The sequence below is a fragment of the Carettochelys insculpta genome, chromosome 10 (genome assembly GCF_033958435.1).
Source record: "Carettochelys insculpta isolate YL-2023 chromosome 10, ASM3395843v1, whole genome shotgun sequence".
NCBI classification, from domain to species: Eukaryota; Metazoa; Chordata; order Testudines; family Carettochelyidae; genus Carettochelys; species Carettochelys insculpta.
The window spans coordinates 44,845,507-44,858,506 of record NC_134146.1 but is presented as its reverse complement, the minus strand read 5'-3'; the positions used below and the strand labels follow the sequence as shown (position 1 = coordinate 44,858,506).

General features: G+C 43.4%; 1 protein-coding gene across 8 annotated transcripts in view; it reads left to right on the top strand.

Moving 5' to 3' along the window:
- The window catches only part of MCF2L2 (MCF.2 cell line derived transforming sequence-like 2), a 312,428-nt gene that overhangs the window by 289,960 nt on the left and 9,468 nt on the right, over window positions 1-13,000 (top strand). For 3 of the 8 annotated variants that reach the window (XM_075004498.1, XM_075004497.1, XM_075004496.1), the window contains 5 exons: window positions 74-169; window positions 4,319-4,408; window positions 6,691-6,762; window positions 9,073-9,159; window positions 12,598-12,716. In XM_075004498.1, coding sequence (XP_074860599.1) covers window positions 74-169; window positions 4,319-4,408; window positions 6,691-6,762; window positions 9,073-9,159; window positions 12,598-12,716 — 464 coding nt within the window. Of the gene's footprint in view, window positions 1-73; window positions 170-4,318; window positions 4,409-6,690; window positions 6,763-9,072; window positions 9,160-12,597; window positions 12,895-13,000 lie in introns of all 8 variants that reach the window. The other 5 variants (XR_012646857.1, XM_075004500.1, XM_075004501.1 and 2 more) reach the window with 5 other exon arrangements.

The window sequence follows — 13,000 nt, the reverse complement described above, 5'->3', positions numbered from 1 at the left end:
TCTTGCCTTTCCCATAAGCTGAAAGGGTGACCCTTCCTGCCTTATTTCTTTTCCCTCTGCCTCTCTCTCCTAGCTGATGCTTCCACCAGCCTTAACCTTGAGTGCTCAGCTCTTGCTAGAAAGCGATTCACATTGCAAGGTCTTTCCAACCGCAGAGCTCCACCTAAAGGTAAAATCACCCCATGCAGCATTTAGCATCCAGCCATGTGTCTCCTGCATACAGTTCCATGATGTTCTCTTCATTCCATGGCGCCATCCATCACAGCCTCTGTAGGTGCTGCCGCATCCTATCCAAACACGCACACATGCTACCCTGCTCAGAGCCGTTCATACAAAGCTGCTCCCGTGACAGTGTTGAGAAGATTTGTGCCTTTGTCATGGTGATGAAAAGCATACCTGATTAGGCACCAGACATTCAGTTTTTGCTTTCAAGCCTCTCACAGAACCTAATTGTGAAAGAATCTAGTAAACCACAAAACAAACACCCACTTTCAGGATAACTTCTCCAGTTGTTTCTTGATTGGACGTGCAGGATGCTTTCTGATGCAATGTATTAAATTTTCCTCTGTGGGATCACTGAGGTTCAATAAGAGCATATGTTCACTAGTTAAAGAAACATGGTGTATTGCTCCATAGTCTAAGAAAGCATGGTCTATGTCAGGGAACTGGGAACCAGAAGATCTGGTCTCTGCCACAGATGGGCCATATATCCTTAAGCGTATCACTTCAACTCTCTATTTTCTTATTTCTTCATCTGTGAAATGGGGTGTTGTGAATCTTGACTCATGAGAGGTTGCAAAGCATGTAAGATAACTGGAAGGTGCATCTGATGAAGTGAGTCTGTGCTCACGAAAGCTCGTGCTCAAAACTTTTCTGTTAGTCTATAAAGTGCCACAGGACCCTTCATTGTTGCTGCATGCTTCTGTTACCAGTATGCAAGTAGGAAGCCTTCAGAGAAAGAGGAAGTAATTTGGACAGTGAGAACTGGCACTAAAATTTGCAATTTTCTGAAATGACTCATCAACTTTAAAGTCAGAAGGGAACCATCATGATTAACTATTTCACTGGGAGGGTGGTGAAGCACTGGAATGGATTATCTAGGAATGTGGTAGAATCTCCATGCTTAGAGGTTTTTCAGACAGGCTTGACAAAGCCCTGGCTGGAATGATTTATTCAGGATTGGTTCTGATTTGAACAGAGGGCTGGACTAGACCTGTGTTTCTTAACTTTTTGAGACAACGGAACACCAAACAATAATATTTTTTATGCAGAATATATATGGAAATTTTCTTTAATAAAAAATTGTTGTCAGACCAAAAACAAAATATAACAAAACAAAACCCCACAAACAGCAACATACACAGCAAAAATAAAATGAAGTAATTGAATCAGGTATCATAGCAATGAAGAAGTAACTTTTCCCCAATTTGTCCACATCCTTCTAGTGGTACAGATGCAGTGCTAAAGATGTAGCTTCACCAGTGCCAAATAGAGTAACCAGTAATCTTGTTTAAAACAGAAAATATATACCATCAGTGACTGATATTGAAAAAGTGTCAGATGCTTATAGCAAACCTGCAAGTTGTTCATGAAACACCATTTAAGAAATGTTGCACTAGGTGATCTTCTGAGGTTTGTTTCAACTCTAATCTTCTATGATTCTAAACTATAGAATCCAGTCCTGGATTTTAAATCCAGAGATGAAATTTTTTGCATTTGATTTGGTCAGTTACAGAAGCATTTGCAAAAAAAAAAAAATGAGATTCAAGCTCAGACTGCAATTCAGTTGGGGTCTGTTTGAACCCTTAATTTTGATTTGGGCCTATTTCTCTCCTCTGTCTGTACTCATCTTAGTTCTGGTGGCATTTGTCTTCTCTCTCCCTTCTCTTTCTGGGCAAAAGAAGAATATTGTAATACTTCTGCTGCTATCCCAATGTAGCATGGGATCATCACTCAAACTACTTCTGATTTAACGTTCCCTCCTTTTAAACACTAACCACCCGCAAATTGTGGACTTGCGGAATCAGCTTCTTACTTACGATTCTTTTGACACCTCTAAACCGTGCTACATTACACATGTGTTTATTGATCTCCGTTTGTTGTTCTGTTCTGTGCATTCGGGAGTCACTTCTGGGGTGGTGAAGTCCTATTTATTTTGCTGCTGCTAGTGACATAAAGAATGACTCATTAAGATACACTACATGTTGGAATAGGGGGTTGGACCGATAACAGTGACAAGTTTGTGGTGCTCAATGGATTTGACCTGGACAATGCAAACAGTGCTGCTACTGTGCGGAAACCTTTGATGAACAATTCACACCAGGTTGCATAGATCAGGGGAGAGCAAAATTTTTACATCCTGCCCCACTTTTTGCCCCTGCACTTAGCAGGGGCCCCCCAAGCTGTCTAATATAATCCGAACCAACAGAAATTTTGATCATGTTCATACGAAAAAAAAAATCCCTCTTTTGGCGCTTGTAAGAAAATAAGTATGTAGAACATAGAAACTTTATTAATTGGTATAGAAATGTGAGCATACAACATAAAAAAGTAACATATTTCAACATTTTTGATTAGATGGATAAGACTGAGACCCAGCAGCCAATTGTGCCTCCTTTAGGATATTGCATGTCCCCCCGAAGGGCACTGTCCCCCACCCCACTTTGCATCACACTGGCGTAGCTCATGGAAGAAAATGTCCTATTTAAGAGCAAGTAGGTATCTTGTCACTGACCTCTCTAGGTCCTTGTTCTGCTTGCCTGTCACACTCAAAACAGCCTCTGAACTCAGTGATCTTGCTGATCTTTTAAAATCATCCAGGAGGTGTCTGCAGGGAGACTGGAGACTGGATGAAAAAAAAAACAAAACAAAAAGCCAAACCACCATCAATACCCTGAAAGAGGGAAATACTAAAGAGGAACTAAGACCATGAATGAAAAGTGGGATTGTAATTGTATCTGGCCATACTAAATACTGGTTAAAGTTTGTTCTCAGTTTCAGCAACATAATTCTGGAGTAATTCAATATAGCTATGTGTTGCAACTAGGATTTGCAACCCGCAGTTTGGCCTCTGGTGTTTATTCAGAGCTATATGTAGAAAGCTGTACACTCCTGTTGCAGAACAGTATATTTATGTTGGGCAAGTAAATTCACATTGTGATCTCAGCAAGAAATTTACAATCCTAGTATAGAGGTGTCTGTAGCAAGTCCAAAGTTAAGGCTGCATGTCTCCCATTGAAATGGTGTCCCTCACTCAGGTGTTTTGTCATGAGGATGTGCTAGAGAAGGTGTAGCTGTTAAACCAGTCATGATAATTTCTGTCCCAGTGGAAAGATGCAGTGAGAAGTGATGTTTGTCAAACAGAAATGAGGATGTAAAAATCTTGGTATGTCTGATCACTAAAATGGTGAAACACATATGAAAAAAGGGTAGCTGAAAGTTGGTGGTTTTTTAGATTCCAGAAACGCACACAAGTAAGTACAGTAAGCAATTTTTTTCACAAGTGGTCTCACTGAAGTTGTTATTTTAACAAGACTGCGGGTTTTTGATATGTTTAGAACCACCACCTGCCTTCTGGAGCTGGCAGTTAATTAGCCCACAACTCTATTTTTTTAATCTACTTTAAGACAAAGTCAGCTGGTTGTTGCCGCTCACATCAAAACCTATGCAAGTTATGCCCTCTCCCCGAAAATGAATTTGGTTCCTTGAAAGAAAAGATCTGCAGCTCCAGATCCTGAGCTGATGTAAATCAGGGAAATCTCCCTAACTACAGTAACAGAGAGAAAGCCATGCTAGTCTATATACTATCGAAACAAAAAAGCAGTAAAGCAGCACTTTAAAGACTAACAAAATAATTTATTAGGTGAGCTTTCGTGAGTATCAATGGGCACTTAAATGCCTTCATAAACCTGGGCCCTAGCTCAGAAGTGTTTATGTTTCAGGGATTTTCTGCAACTGCTAGATCAGTTATTGCAGAAGAGTTCCAACACTTTGCTTTTAAAAATTTGCACAACCCATTTACTAATCGGCTTCATTTTTACAGTCCAGTTCATTTCTCTGTGTGTTTGCAGCTGTACTTATGCCAGTTTGGTACTAAGGTATTAATTTGTACAGGTGCCTCCCTGCAGTAATCAGGTTGGTATAACTGCAAATGTTTTGAAAACATGTTTTTCTATGCATGACAGTTACTAGATTACACATTTCTTGGCAACCAATTGTCTTACCCTTTTTCAAGTGCTGCTTTGCTTTGGACCTGTATAACCTTCTCTGCTTACTAACCGTTAACCCTGCCTTGCATTGCATCTCTCTGTTCTCCCAGATCCAGAATCTAAAGAGAGAGAGGTTACCCGTCGCTTTTCTCTAGCTTCCTCCGTCAACACCACAGTCACCACATCTGCTCTGAACAAAGGTACCGTCCTGCTGCCTGCTAATCTAGCCTCTTTCCCCTTCATGCTGCTTGTGATACCTATATTGCCAAACATGTTTAAAGGCTATGTCTGCGCATCACACTGAAATCTGATACATGCAGGGGACTGCAGTGGGAAAGGGGTAGGGGCCAGAATATGTAGTCTGCAGAGAGAGATGAGCCCAGCTGGGCCTATGTATTTGAATGTATGCATATTTAGAGCTTGAATCCCTTTCCATTGTAATCAGTGGGAGTTTTGTTGTTGACTTTAGTCGATCTTGGTGAACATACCTCAAACAAGCCCCACAAATATTCACAGAAATTGAATTTCCGGTGCCTAAATCTGCACCCATTTTGAAGTTTCTTCCTGTGAATAGTCTATCGATCCGGTTGACTGGTGCATGTAAACAGCAGCAGTGGGTGATAGAAAATACAACCAGAAGTAGTCTGTTTTGAGCTCATAAATACAAGGGTTCAGACTAGAAATATGACTGCAAGAGTCACATTCATCCAACAGTGAAGAAATTGAAGCATTGCACTGTAAGATCTATGTGCATTCAAGTCACCTTGTCCTCACAACAAATCACTTCCAAACAATTTTATAGGCCAAAAACTATTCGCAGAACGTATTCCGAGCTAAAGTAGAAACTGGAGAAAACCATAAGCCGTTGATAAGCAATTCACCAAAAGAAAAAGTTGCTAAATGGATTTAGTAATATTCTTTGCTGCAAATTTCTCGCTAAATGAGATCAAATCCATTATTCTTAGCACAGGTGGCTCTGAGTTGCTTTGAGGAATATGAGCTATGCCATTATGCTCTTGAAACCTCTGTAGGACAGAGAGATATGGGGGTGGGGGGCAGCTCCTTCTAGCTGCACCAAGCTCTGGGGAGCTGGCGCCCCCTGCAACTGGAGCCCCGGGGATGCAGCAGCCACAGGTGCTCCCGCCCCTACCCCCGGCCCCCTGAGGGCCTAAATATGGGACAATTCATCCCTTTTAAAAAATAAGCTGGGATTTCCAAGACCAGCATCTGATGAAGTCAGTCTGTGCTCACAAAAGCTCATGCTCAAAACTTTTCTGTTAGTCTATAAGGTGCCACAGGACCCTTCATTGCTGTTACAGATCCAGACTAACACGGCTACCCCTCCGATACTTAAACCTGTGTGAGTGATGTCCTGGAAGGAGTGGGCATGGCATGGAGAAAGAGCCATTCCTCTCTCATCTGTATTCTACCAGTGGATCTGGAAGGAGATGCTTGGCTGCCGCATTGGCTGCGCGTATCTGGTGCAATGTCCAATGGGTGTAGATAAGGAGAAAAGAAATGAGCAGTCTTCACCACAGAGAGGGGATATTGTTTCCCCTGCGTTGTTTTGTGGTTTGGCTTGGTGAGGAAAATGTGGGTAAAAAACAATGAAATATCAGTTGCAGTCTTACACGTTTAAATCCAAAAATCATGAAGGAGATTCAGATCAAAACAAGAGGGTGGGCAGGTTTCTGGCCAGAAGAAATGAAACGCAGTTAAGGATTTTAAAAGCTGCCAGGCAGAGTCAGTGATTTCCAATTACGCATTTTATTGCTGGTAAATATGTTGAGGAAAGGTTTTGGGTCACATGCCCAAAGCAACACTTGGACTTGCCCTTAACCAAGTACAGAGTCAGTCCAGATTTTCACTTGCTCATTCAAAGGCCACTATTTGCCACCATGAATGGTCTCAGAGAGGTAACCATATTCTTCCTGCTATTAGAGTGGCCTCATCATACATCCTCCCCTTGGGGACACGAAGTAGGGAACTGGATAACTATCAGTAAATCAGTCTGCAAGTGGTACCCTGCAACGCAGAACTTAACAGCACCCTTTCTTGTGCAAGAATACACCTCTGATGTGTTCACTGAAGCAAGGCAGGCCCGTGCTGAGGTGGTTCTCAAAAGCCAAGTCTCCCCTGAGATATATGAATGACCTGCTGCCACCTGCTGGACAAACAGGAGATGGAAGTCCACGAAAGCTGAGGCTGTTTTCTTGTTCTCAATTTAGCATACAACTGTAAATGATCCAAGCTGCAAGATGGGGTTTGTGTATCAGAGCATATCACAGAAGTGTTTTCTTCCCCTTTTACAGAATTTATCTGTGGGTTGTTTTGGGGTTTTGAATCTTGTTTGTTTAGTTTGGTAAGTTTGGTAATCTTTAGTCAGTTCCAGCACTTCCAGAACATGTTTCTTGCAAACAGATCATGGGAAAATGAGTTGTAACTATATTTACAATCTTGCGCCTCTGCAAACTTCACACAGGTCCCTTGAGTTCTGCAGTTAAAGTCAAGAGACATGAAATAAAGAGTGATCCAACTCCCCTGGGGTTTGAAGGTACAAGTATTGTCACCGTGCATGGAATTTTAGTAGTTCATTCATAGTTCTTTGATACCATCCATGGCATGCATATCTCTTCATCGCTGGAGGTAGATGACATTGAAATCCATGATGAGTTCTTAGTTTGATGTCTTTGTGTACACCTGTCACCTCATTGCTTGTGAACTTGTTTCTCATTTAGAGACGGCCCCGAATCAAAAGCCCCAGATTCAAATTCCTTTTTGGGGGGAGGAGAAGTTCCAGAATCTGGACCCTGTGCAGATTTTGTGCTGTTTCTTTTCTCTGTAATGGTCAGATGTGCAGGTGGGGACTTATTCAGAATCTGGATTCCATTTGAGTCTTTCTTCATCTCATCAATCCAGAGTAGGGGAAATTAATGGCAGTGGCCAGATGGTAATCCTATTGACAGCATATCATAGGAGTGGCACTTAATTGGCATTAAGTGAGGTTCATAGCAGTCTGCCTTTGTTCACTGTGAAGGCCCAGTGAGCTGCTTCTTCACATTAAAGAGGAGAACAGCATTAGTGACAGCATTAGGCTATGTCTACGCTAGATGCAGAAATCGACTGCTGATATATAATTTTAACTACACCAATTGCATAGTTAAATCAACTTATCAACAATTGACTTCAATGGTTGCCTCTATAGAGGAATGGTGACAGGAGTGTTTGTCCCATTGATTTTCCTTATTCCTCGCCTCTTGCGAGGAGTTCCAGGGTCGACTTTGACCCCGAAAAGCATTTCATGTATGCATGAAATGAAACCCTGGAAGATCAACCCTGAGCTGGTCGATCTTCCATGGCAGTGTGGCTATAGGCTTAGATAATCCCTATGGTGCATTTGATTTGCAAGCTCTAGATTGTCCTGTCCTATCCCTTTTCACTGTCTCCAGACATCACACTTCTAATGGTTGCAGGAGATATGTGCATGCTGCATAAAGAGGCTAGACTCAGGCATTTTTGTCCATTAAAGGTGCAATGTTTCATTTCATTCAAGCAGAGCTTAAGATGACTACGCACGCTGCATTCTGCCATTTGAGAGAGACAGGTCTGAACTGAGCAAAGGATGCCAAACAGTTCACCAATCAAGGAGGGATTAGTCACTGGGTACTTGGAACAGTGCATGCTCACATGGCGCTGTGTCCCCATTTAATGGTGGGTTGTGACAGAGCTGGGTCATAGAGTCAGGGTCTTGGGAGGCCTCATGAGCAAAGTTCCCTCGAACTTTTTCCACCCATGTGTGGGATAAATTTTGTTTTGTGCACTGAGGCCTGTGTGGATGTGCACCACCAATAAAAATGCATGCTGCCATCTGGGGCACTCTGCTAATCAGCTGGGAGGCATTTGAAGATCTCCTGAGTGGCTGCCAAAGCGTACAGATTACAGGGAACACTGACCAGGAGTCAGGACTGCCCAGCAGAGGTGAACTGCAGAACACTTCCTTCCTCTGTGCTGCTCTGCAGAAATCTGGGTAGGCAAGGGATGAGTGGCTGGTTCAGTGATGGAACCTATTTGATATTTGGGGCCAACTGCCTTATAAACCCCTTCAAAGGAAGTTGGACTGTAGGGGACAGAAGAAGCAGTCCTGAGTATGGTCAGGATGCTGCAGTTCAGGGCACAGATGAAAAAGGGACTGTTCAGTTTTCTTCTACTTGGTGAATCCAGCTCCTGTGTCCAGGATCAGCTTGATTCTCCTGTTGGATAGCATACCCCATTACATCAAGTCACTCTGAACATGAACAATTACCACCATCAAGTCTCCGTTAGTGGCGGCAGCTGCTGCTGCTTTCAAGGCTCTGAGTGAGATACAAATTAAAGGACTGGTTTTGCTGTAAAAACCATAAACCTCCTCAACCAAATTGCATTGATTAAGAAGTTTTTCATTTGTTCTTGATTAGGAGAAACAATTTTTGTTTTTTATTAGTCCATTTGATAACAGTTGCCATTAGGAGGATGGTCATTAAAAACCACCCAGGAGCTAAAGAAGTCTTGTAAATGTATGTTAAGGGGCAAAGTAAGGAATCTTTGGATGAACAGAATACTCCACCATGCACCTGACAATTATTTTTTCAGTGAATAAGTGGCAGCTGCATTTCTTTTTGGTTTGTTCTGTTTGTTTTCTGCACATATCACATGGCACCTGTGTTCTAGGGAAATGCTGATGTGACTGCAGCATTGTTTGCATTAAAGAGATTAATCCTGCTTTTGTTGGCAGTAAGAGGAGTATATTTGGATGTGGTGCCATTGTTCAGTTTTTCACTTTTAAAAAGAACGTTAATAAGTGACAAAATTCTACTTTCTGTCACAGATGCTTTTGAGAACACCATATTAGCGCAGACTAAATGCAATGCCAGTTCCATCACAAGACCAGTTCCCAGATCTGCTTCCCAGACAGGTAAACAGAATTAAAATGTTCATAGTGCTTCATGTATATCTGGAGGTGTATGACAATGTTAAACTCTTTAATTTAAGCTAAGTCCTTATTGTTGCCCCATGCTTCTCTTTTTTAATAGGAAACATTTCATGTGAAAGAAATATAATCACAAGTCTAGGTCACTGCAGAATATAGAAACGAGGACCAGACTGTGAGTTTATATAGTGGGTTCAGAATAACCATTTTGAATTAACTCTGGTAAGATCAGAATGTGGCCTGTGTTGTTTTATAGCATCTCTGCAGCATATGAAAACCCACTGAACATGTGCCATCTCTGAAATCTTATCATTGCAATGAAAATTAGATGGGAACTAGATGGATGAGGCGATGGAGATACTGTAGGAATCCTTGTTGCTGGGAATGTTCAAGTATCACAGTGAACATCTTGACTCTTGGCTGCAAATGACCATGACAGCTCGCTAAGGCTGTGTCTTCCCAGGAAAATTTTATATTTTGCTATAGTCTAAGATGTATATTTAAATCAGCACAGTTTATTTTATGTAGCTCAGGAAGCGATTTAAGCTAAACCTAAAAAAAACCCATGCCACTGATATGGGAAGATAAGTGTCTACCCAGGGGTTTAGACTGGTATATCTATAGTGGTATAACTGGTAAAACTTGCCCATGTCGACAAGGCCTCAGTCTCTATTGTATCTTTCTGAATTATTCTAAAGAGGCCCACTCCCCATTTTAAAATATCCATCTACACTTTGGTTCTCCAGAGAAGTGCTTCTAGCTTATGTTGCTTAGAATGAAGGAAGAAGAGAGAACTCCATGATTGGAAGCTTGGCACAGCACCTTGGCTGACTGGGCAGCTAATGACCCAGCAATATTTGGAAGCAGAGGGACTTCAGACAAATGTGAAAAGATTTGGTCTATTTTTTTATCAATCTTTGATTAGACCCTAACAGATGGAAACTGAGTTCAATCTGTTTTATCCTACTATTCCTTTACCATTCTGTTCTTTTGCCTTCCTTGCCTCCTTGCATTTGCCACCTATTTTAGGTGGAAGGGAATTTTTGTTCAGTAACATCTAATTTAAAAAAAAAAAAAAAAGACAACCCTGGTTCCAGGTTTGCATTCATTTAAACCAGCTTTTGCTTTGGAGTGTGCACACGTGCCTGGGTCATTCATATTGTGAGAGCATCTGACTTTGCATCTTGTCTTTGCCACAGGACTAACTTGTGTTTAATAGGAGCAATGACCTCCCAAAGGTGTAAAAAGTTTGAATCAGGCTCTGAGCTGCCTGCAGCTCTTGGATCCATTCGCATGAAGCCAATGTCTGCAGGCCTCTGCGTGGGTGGATAAATAGGGAAGATGTAAGATTCTTCCACCTCTCTACCAGCATACACCTGTTCAAAGGCTGCACAGTGCCCATGCAAAGAGTAATGTCCCTGCTTCTTCCTAGTAAACATACTCCACAGCAGTCTGAAAGGGCATGGCCATGGCCCCGCCCACTCCTCTGCACCAGCCCCCACAACTGGCCAAGCAGAAGCACATTACACCCTGTCTCAGAGTGGCAGATTAGCCACTCCAGTGCATCATCCCAACAGTGTCCTGAGGGAGGGAGGGTGGTTTCTGCATGTCTGAGCCAGAATTCCTCTTGCGGTATGAAAACACAGTAGACCCCTGACTTACACAATTTTGACTTATGCATTTCTTGCAATAACACAAGTTGAAATCATCAGTGGCGGGGAGCTGAGAACCAGGCAGCAGCCTGGCTCCCAGCTCCCTTCCGCTTGCGGGAGCTATGAAACTAACCAGTGTTGATGTACCTGGCTCCCAGCTGCCCACCACTCGCTGGAGCCAGGAAAGTAACCAGTGCAGGGAGCCAGGCTCAGCCAGGATTAGGGGTCCCGAAGGTGGCATGGCCCCTCCCCAACCCGATCCCGATTTATGCAAAATTTGACTTATGCATGGTTGCCCAGGAACACAACCTACACGTAAGTCAGGGGTCTACTGTAACACGGTGCCTTGACACCCTTCCACGGGTCCAAAGGCACTAAGATTAGACTATTCTGTTCGGGCTGGAAATCTGGATCTCCTGTTAGAGCTCTGGTATTTCTTGTTGTGGCAGCACTGGAGGGTGCCCAAGAGAATCCCATGTGGCAGTATCAGGTCACTTCTGCTTCCATGGGTGCGTGTAGATGAATAGCAGAGAGAAAGATGAAGCAGTTTGAAGGAGTCATTCAGCTCAGGTTCAGATGTTAGATAAAGGCAAGGCAGGAGGGAGGCAGAGGCACTGAATCTGTACTTGTTCTTAGTGTAAGTCTCCTGAACGTTAGCCTGCAGGCTGGCTGCTTTTCTTTGATGTATCTACATCCAGGCACTGCGTTTCTGTGTAGGAATTTCTCTCCCGTTGCACCACGCTTTGCGAAGGAAAACACATCACTCAGGTGCGAACGTTTTTATCCATAAAAAATGGCTGCATTCTGGGGCTTTCCACATAAGTGCTCACTTTTCTGGTGCAGCGACGTGTCCTTCATGAGGCATTAGAATAGCACAGCTGTGTGTCATAGGCTCTGTACTGCTAAAAGAGATTTTCCTTTATGTGAGCTATTAGCAGTCCCAGAATGCACCTCCCCGCCCCGCTTCAGCACAGCTCCCAGGCTGCCCCTGGGTGTCAGCCATGCTGAGGCTGGGGTCACTGGGGCAGTGCGCCTGGGATACCTGCCCTCTTTGTGCACTGGGGCCAGGGAGGCTGAGTTCATGTACTGTCTCCCCTCCTCATGCTCCAGGGCCAGAGAGACTGGGACCATGTACCGCCTGTCCTCCCTCTGCTCCGGGGCGGAGGAAGCTCGTGGGGGAGGCTGGAGGCCTGCATCTGTGGGGGATGGGCTTGGCTCCCATGAGATGGGACCTCAGGAGGAAGGGGCAGGGTTGGTGACTTGCTTCCCCCAGCTCTAGATTCACCCACCACCGAGGAACCCGCCTTTCTGAAACAACTGCTTGAAAACCCACAGTGGCTTTGAAAAGCCCCAATTCTCCTTTGAAATATTCCTTGTTCCCCTACGTTTGGTGATTCTGGAACTGAAGATATTTAGCAATACTAAACCTATACGCAGTGGGGGCAGGGGGAGGGAAATCTATGCACGGCTGCTTAAATATGTGACAAGTATTAGAGAGGTAGCCATGTTAGTCTGTATCTTCGAGAACAACAGGAAGTCCTGTGGTACCTTATAGACTAACTGATATTTAGACTAGCATATATATAACATTGATATATAGACTAACAGATGCATCTGGTGAAGCGGGTCTTTGCCCACAAAAGCTTATGCTCCGAAATATCTGTTAGCCTATGAGGTGCCACAGGACTTCTTGTTGTTCTCTTAAATATGTGAGTCTTCTAAGAAGGGATGCACTGTAGCTAAATCTTATCATTTCACTTCCTTTGCAAAGGTTGGCCCAGCCGGCAGATGCCATCACTAGACACCTTTGAGGATTTTGAAGCCGTCCCGTCCAGCACTGATGAACTCTCCAACTCTTCAGACATGGAGGAAGAGGCCAATCCTAACAATGTAATTCTTTTCACCCCCACCTCATTGCCAAGCGAGCACAGAAAGGGCATAACCAGCAGCGTTTGGATCTACGCATTTCTGAAGCCCAGGGCGTTTTAATTAGAGGACTTCGGTTGATCCTAGGATGGAAGCAAAAGTTCAAAACTGGAACAGGATGGAGATTTCTCTGAAGTCTGGGGTAGTTCACACATTCCTGCCGTTGGTTTGAGACTGTCATAGGTTTACAAGAAAATTAAGATCTAAGACTATATAACTGTATGTAGATATACGATCTAGCAGTGGCC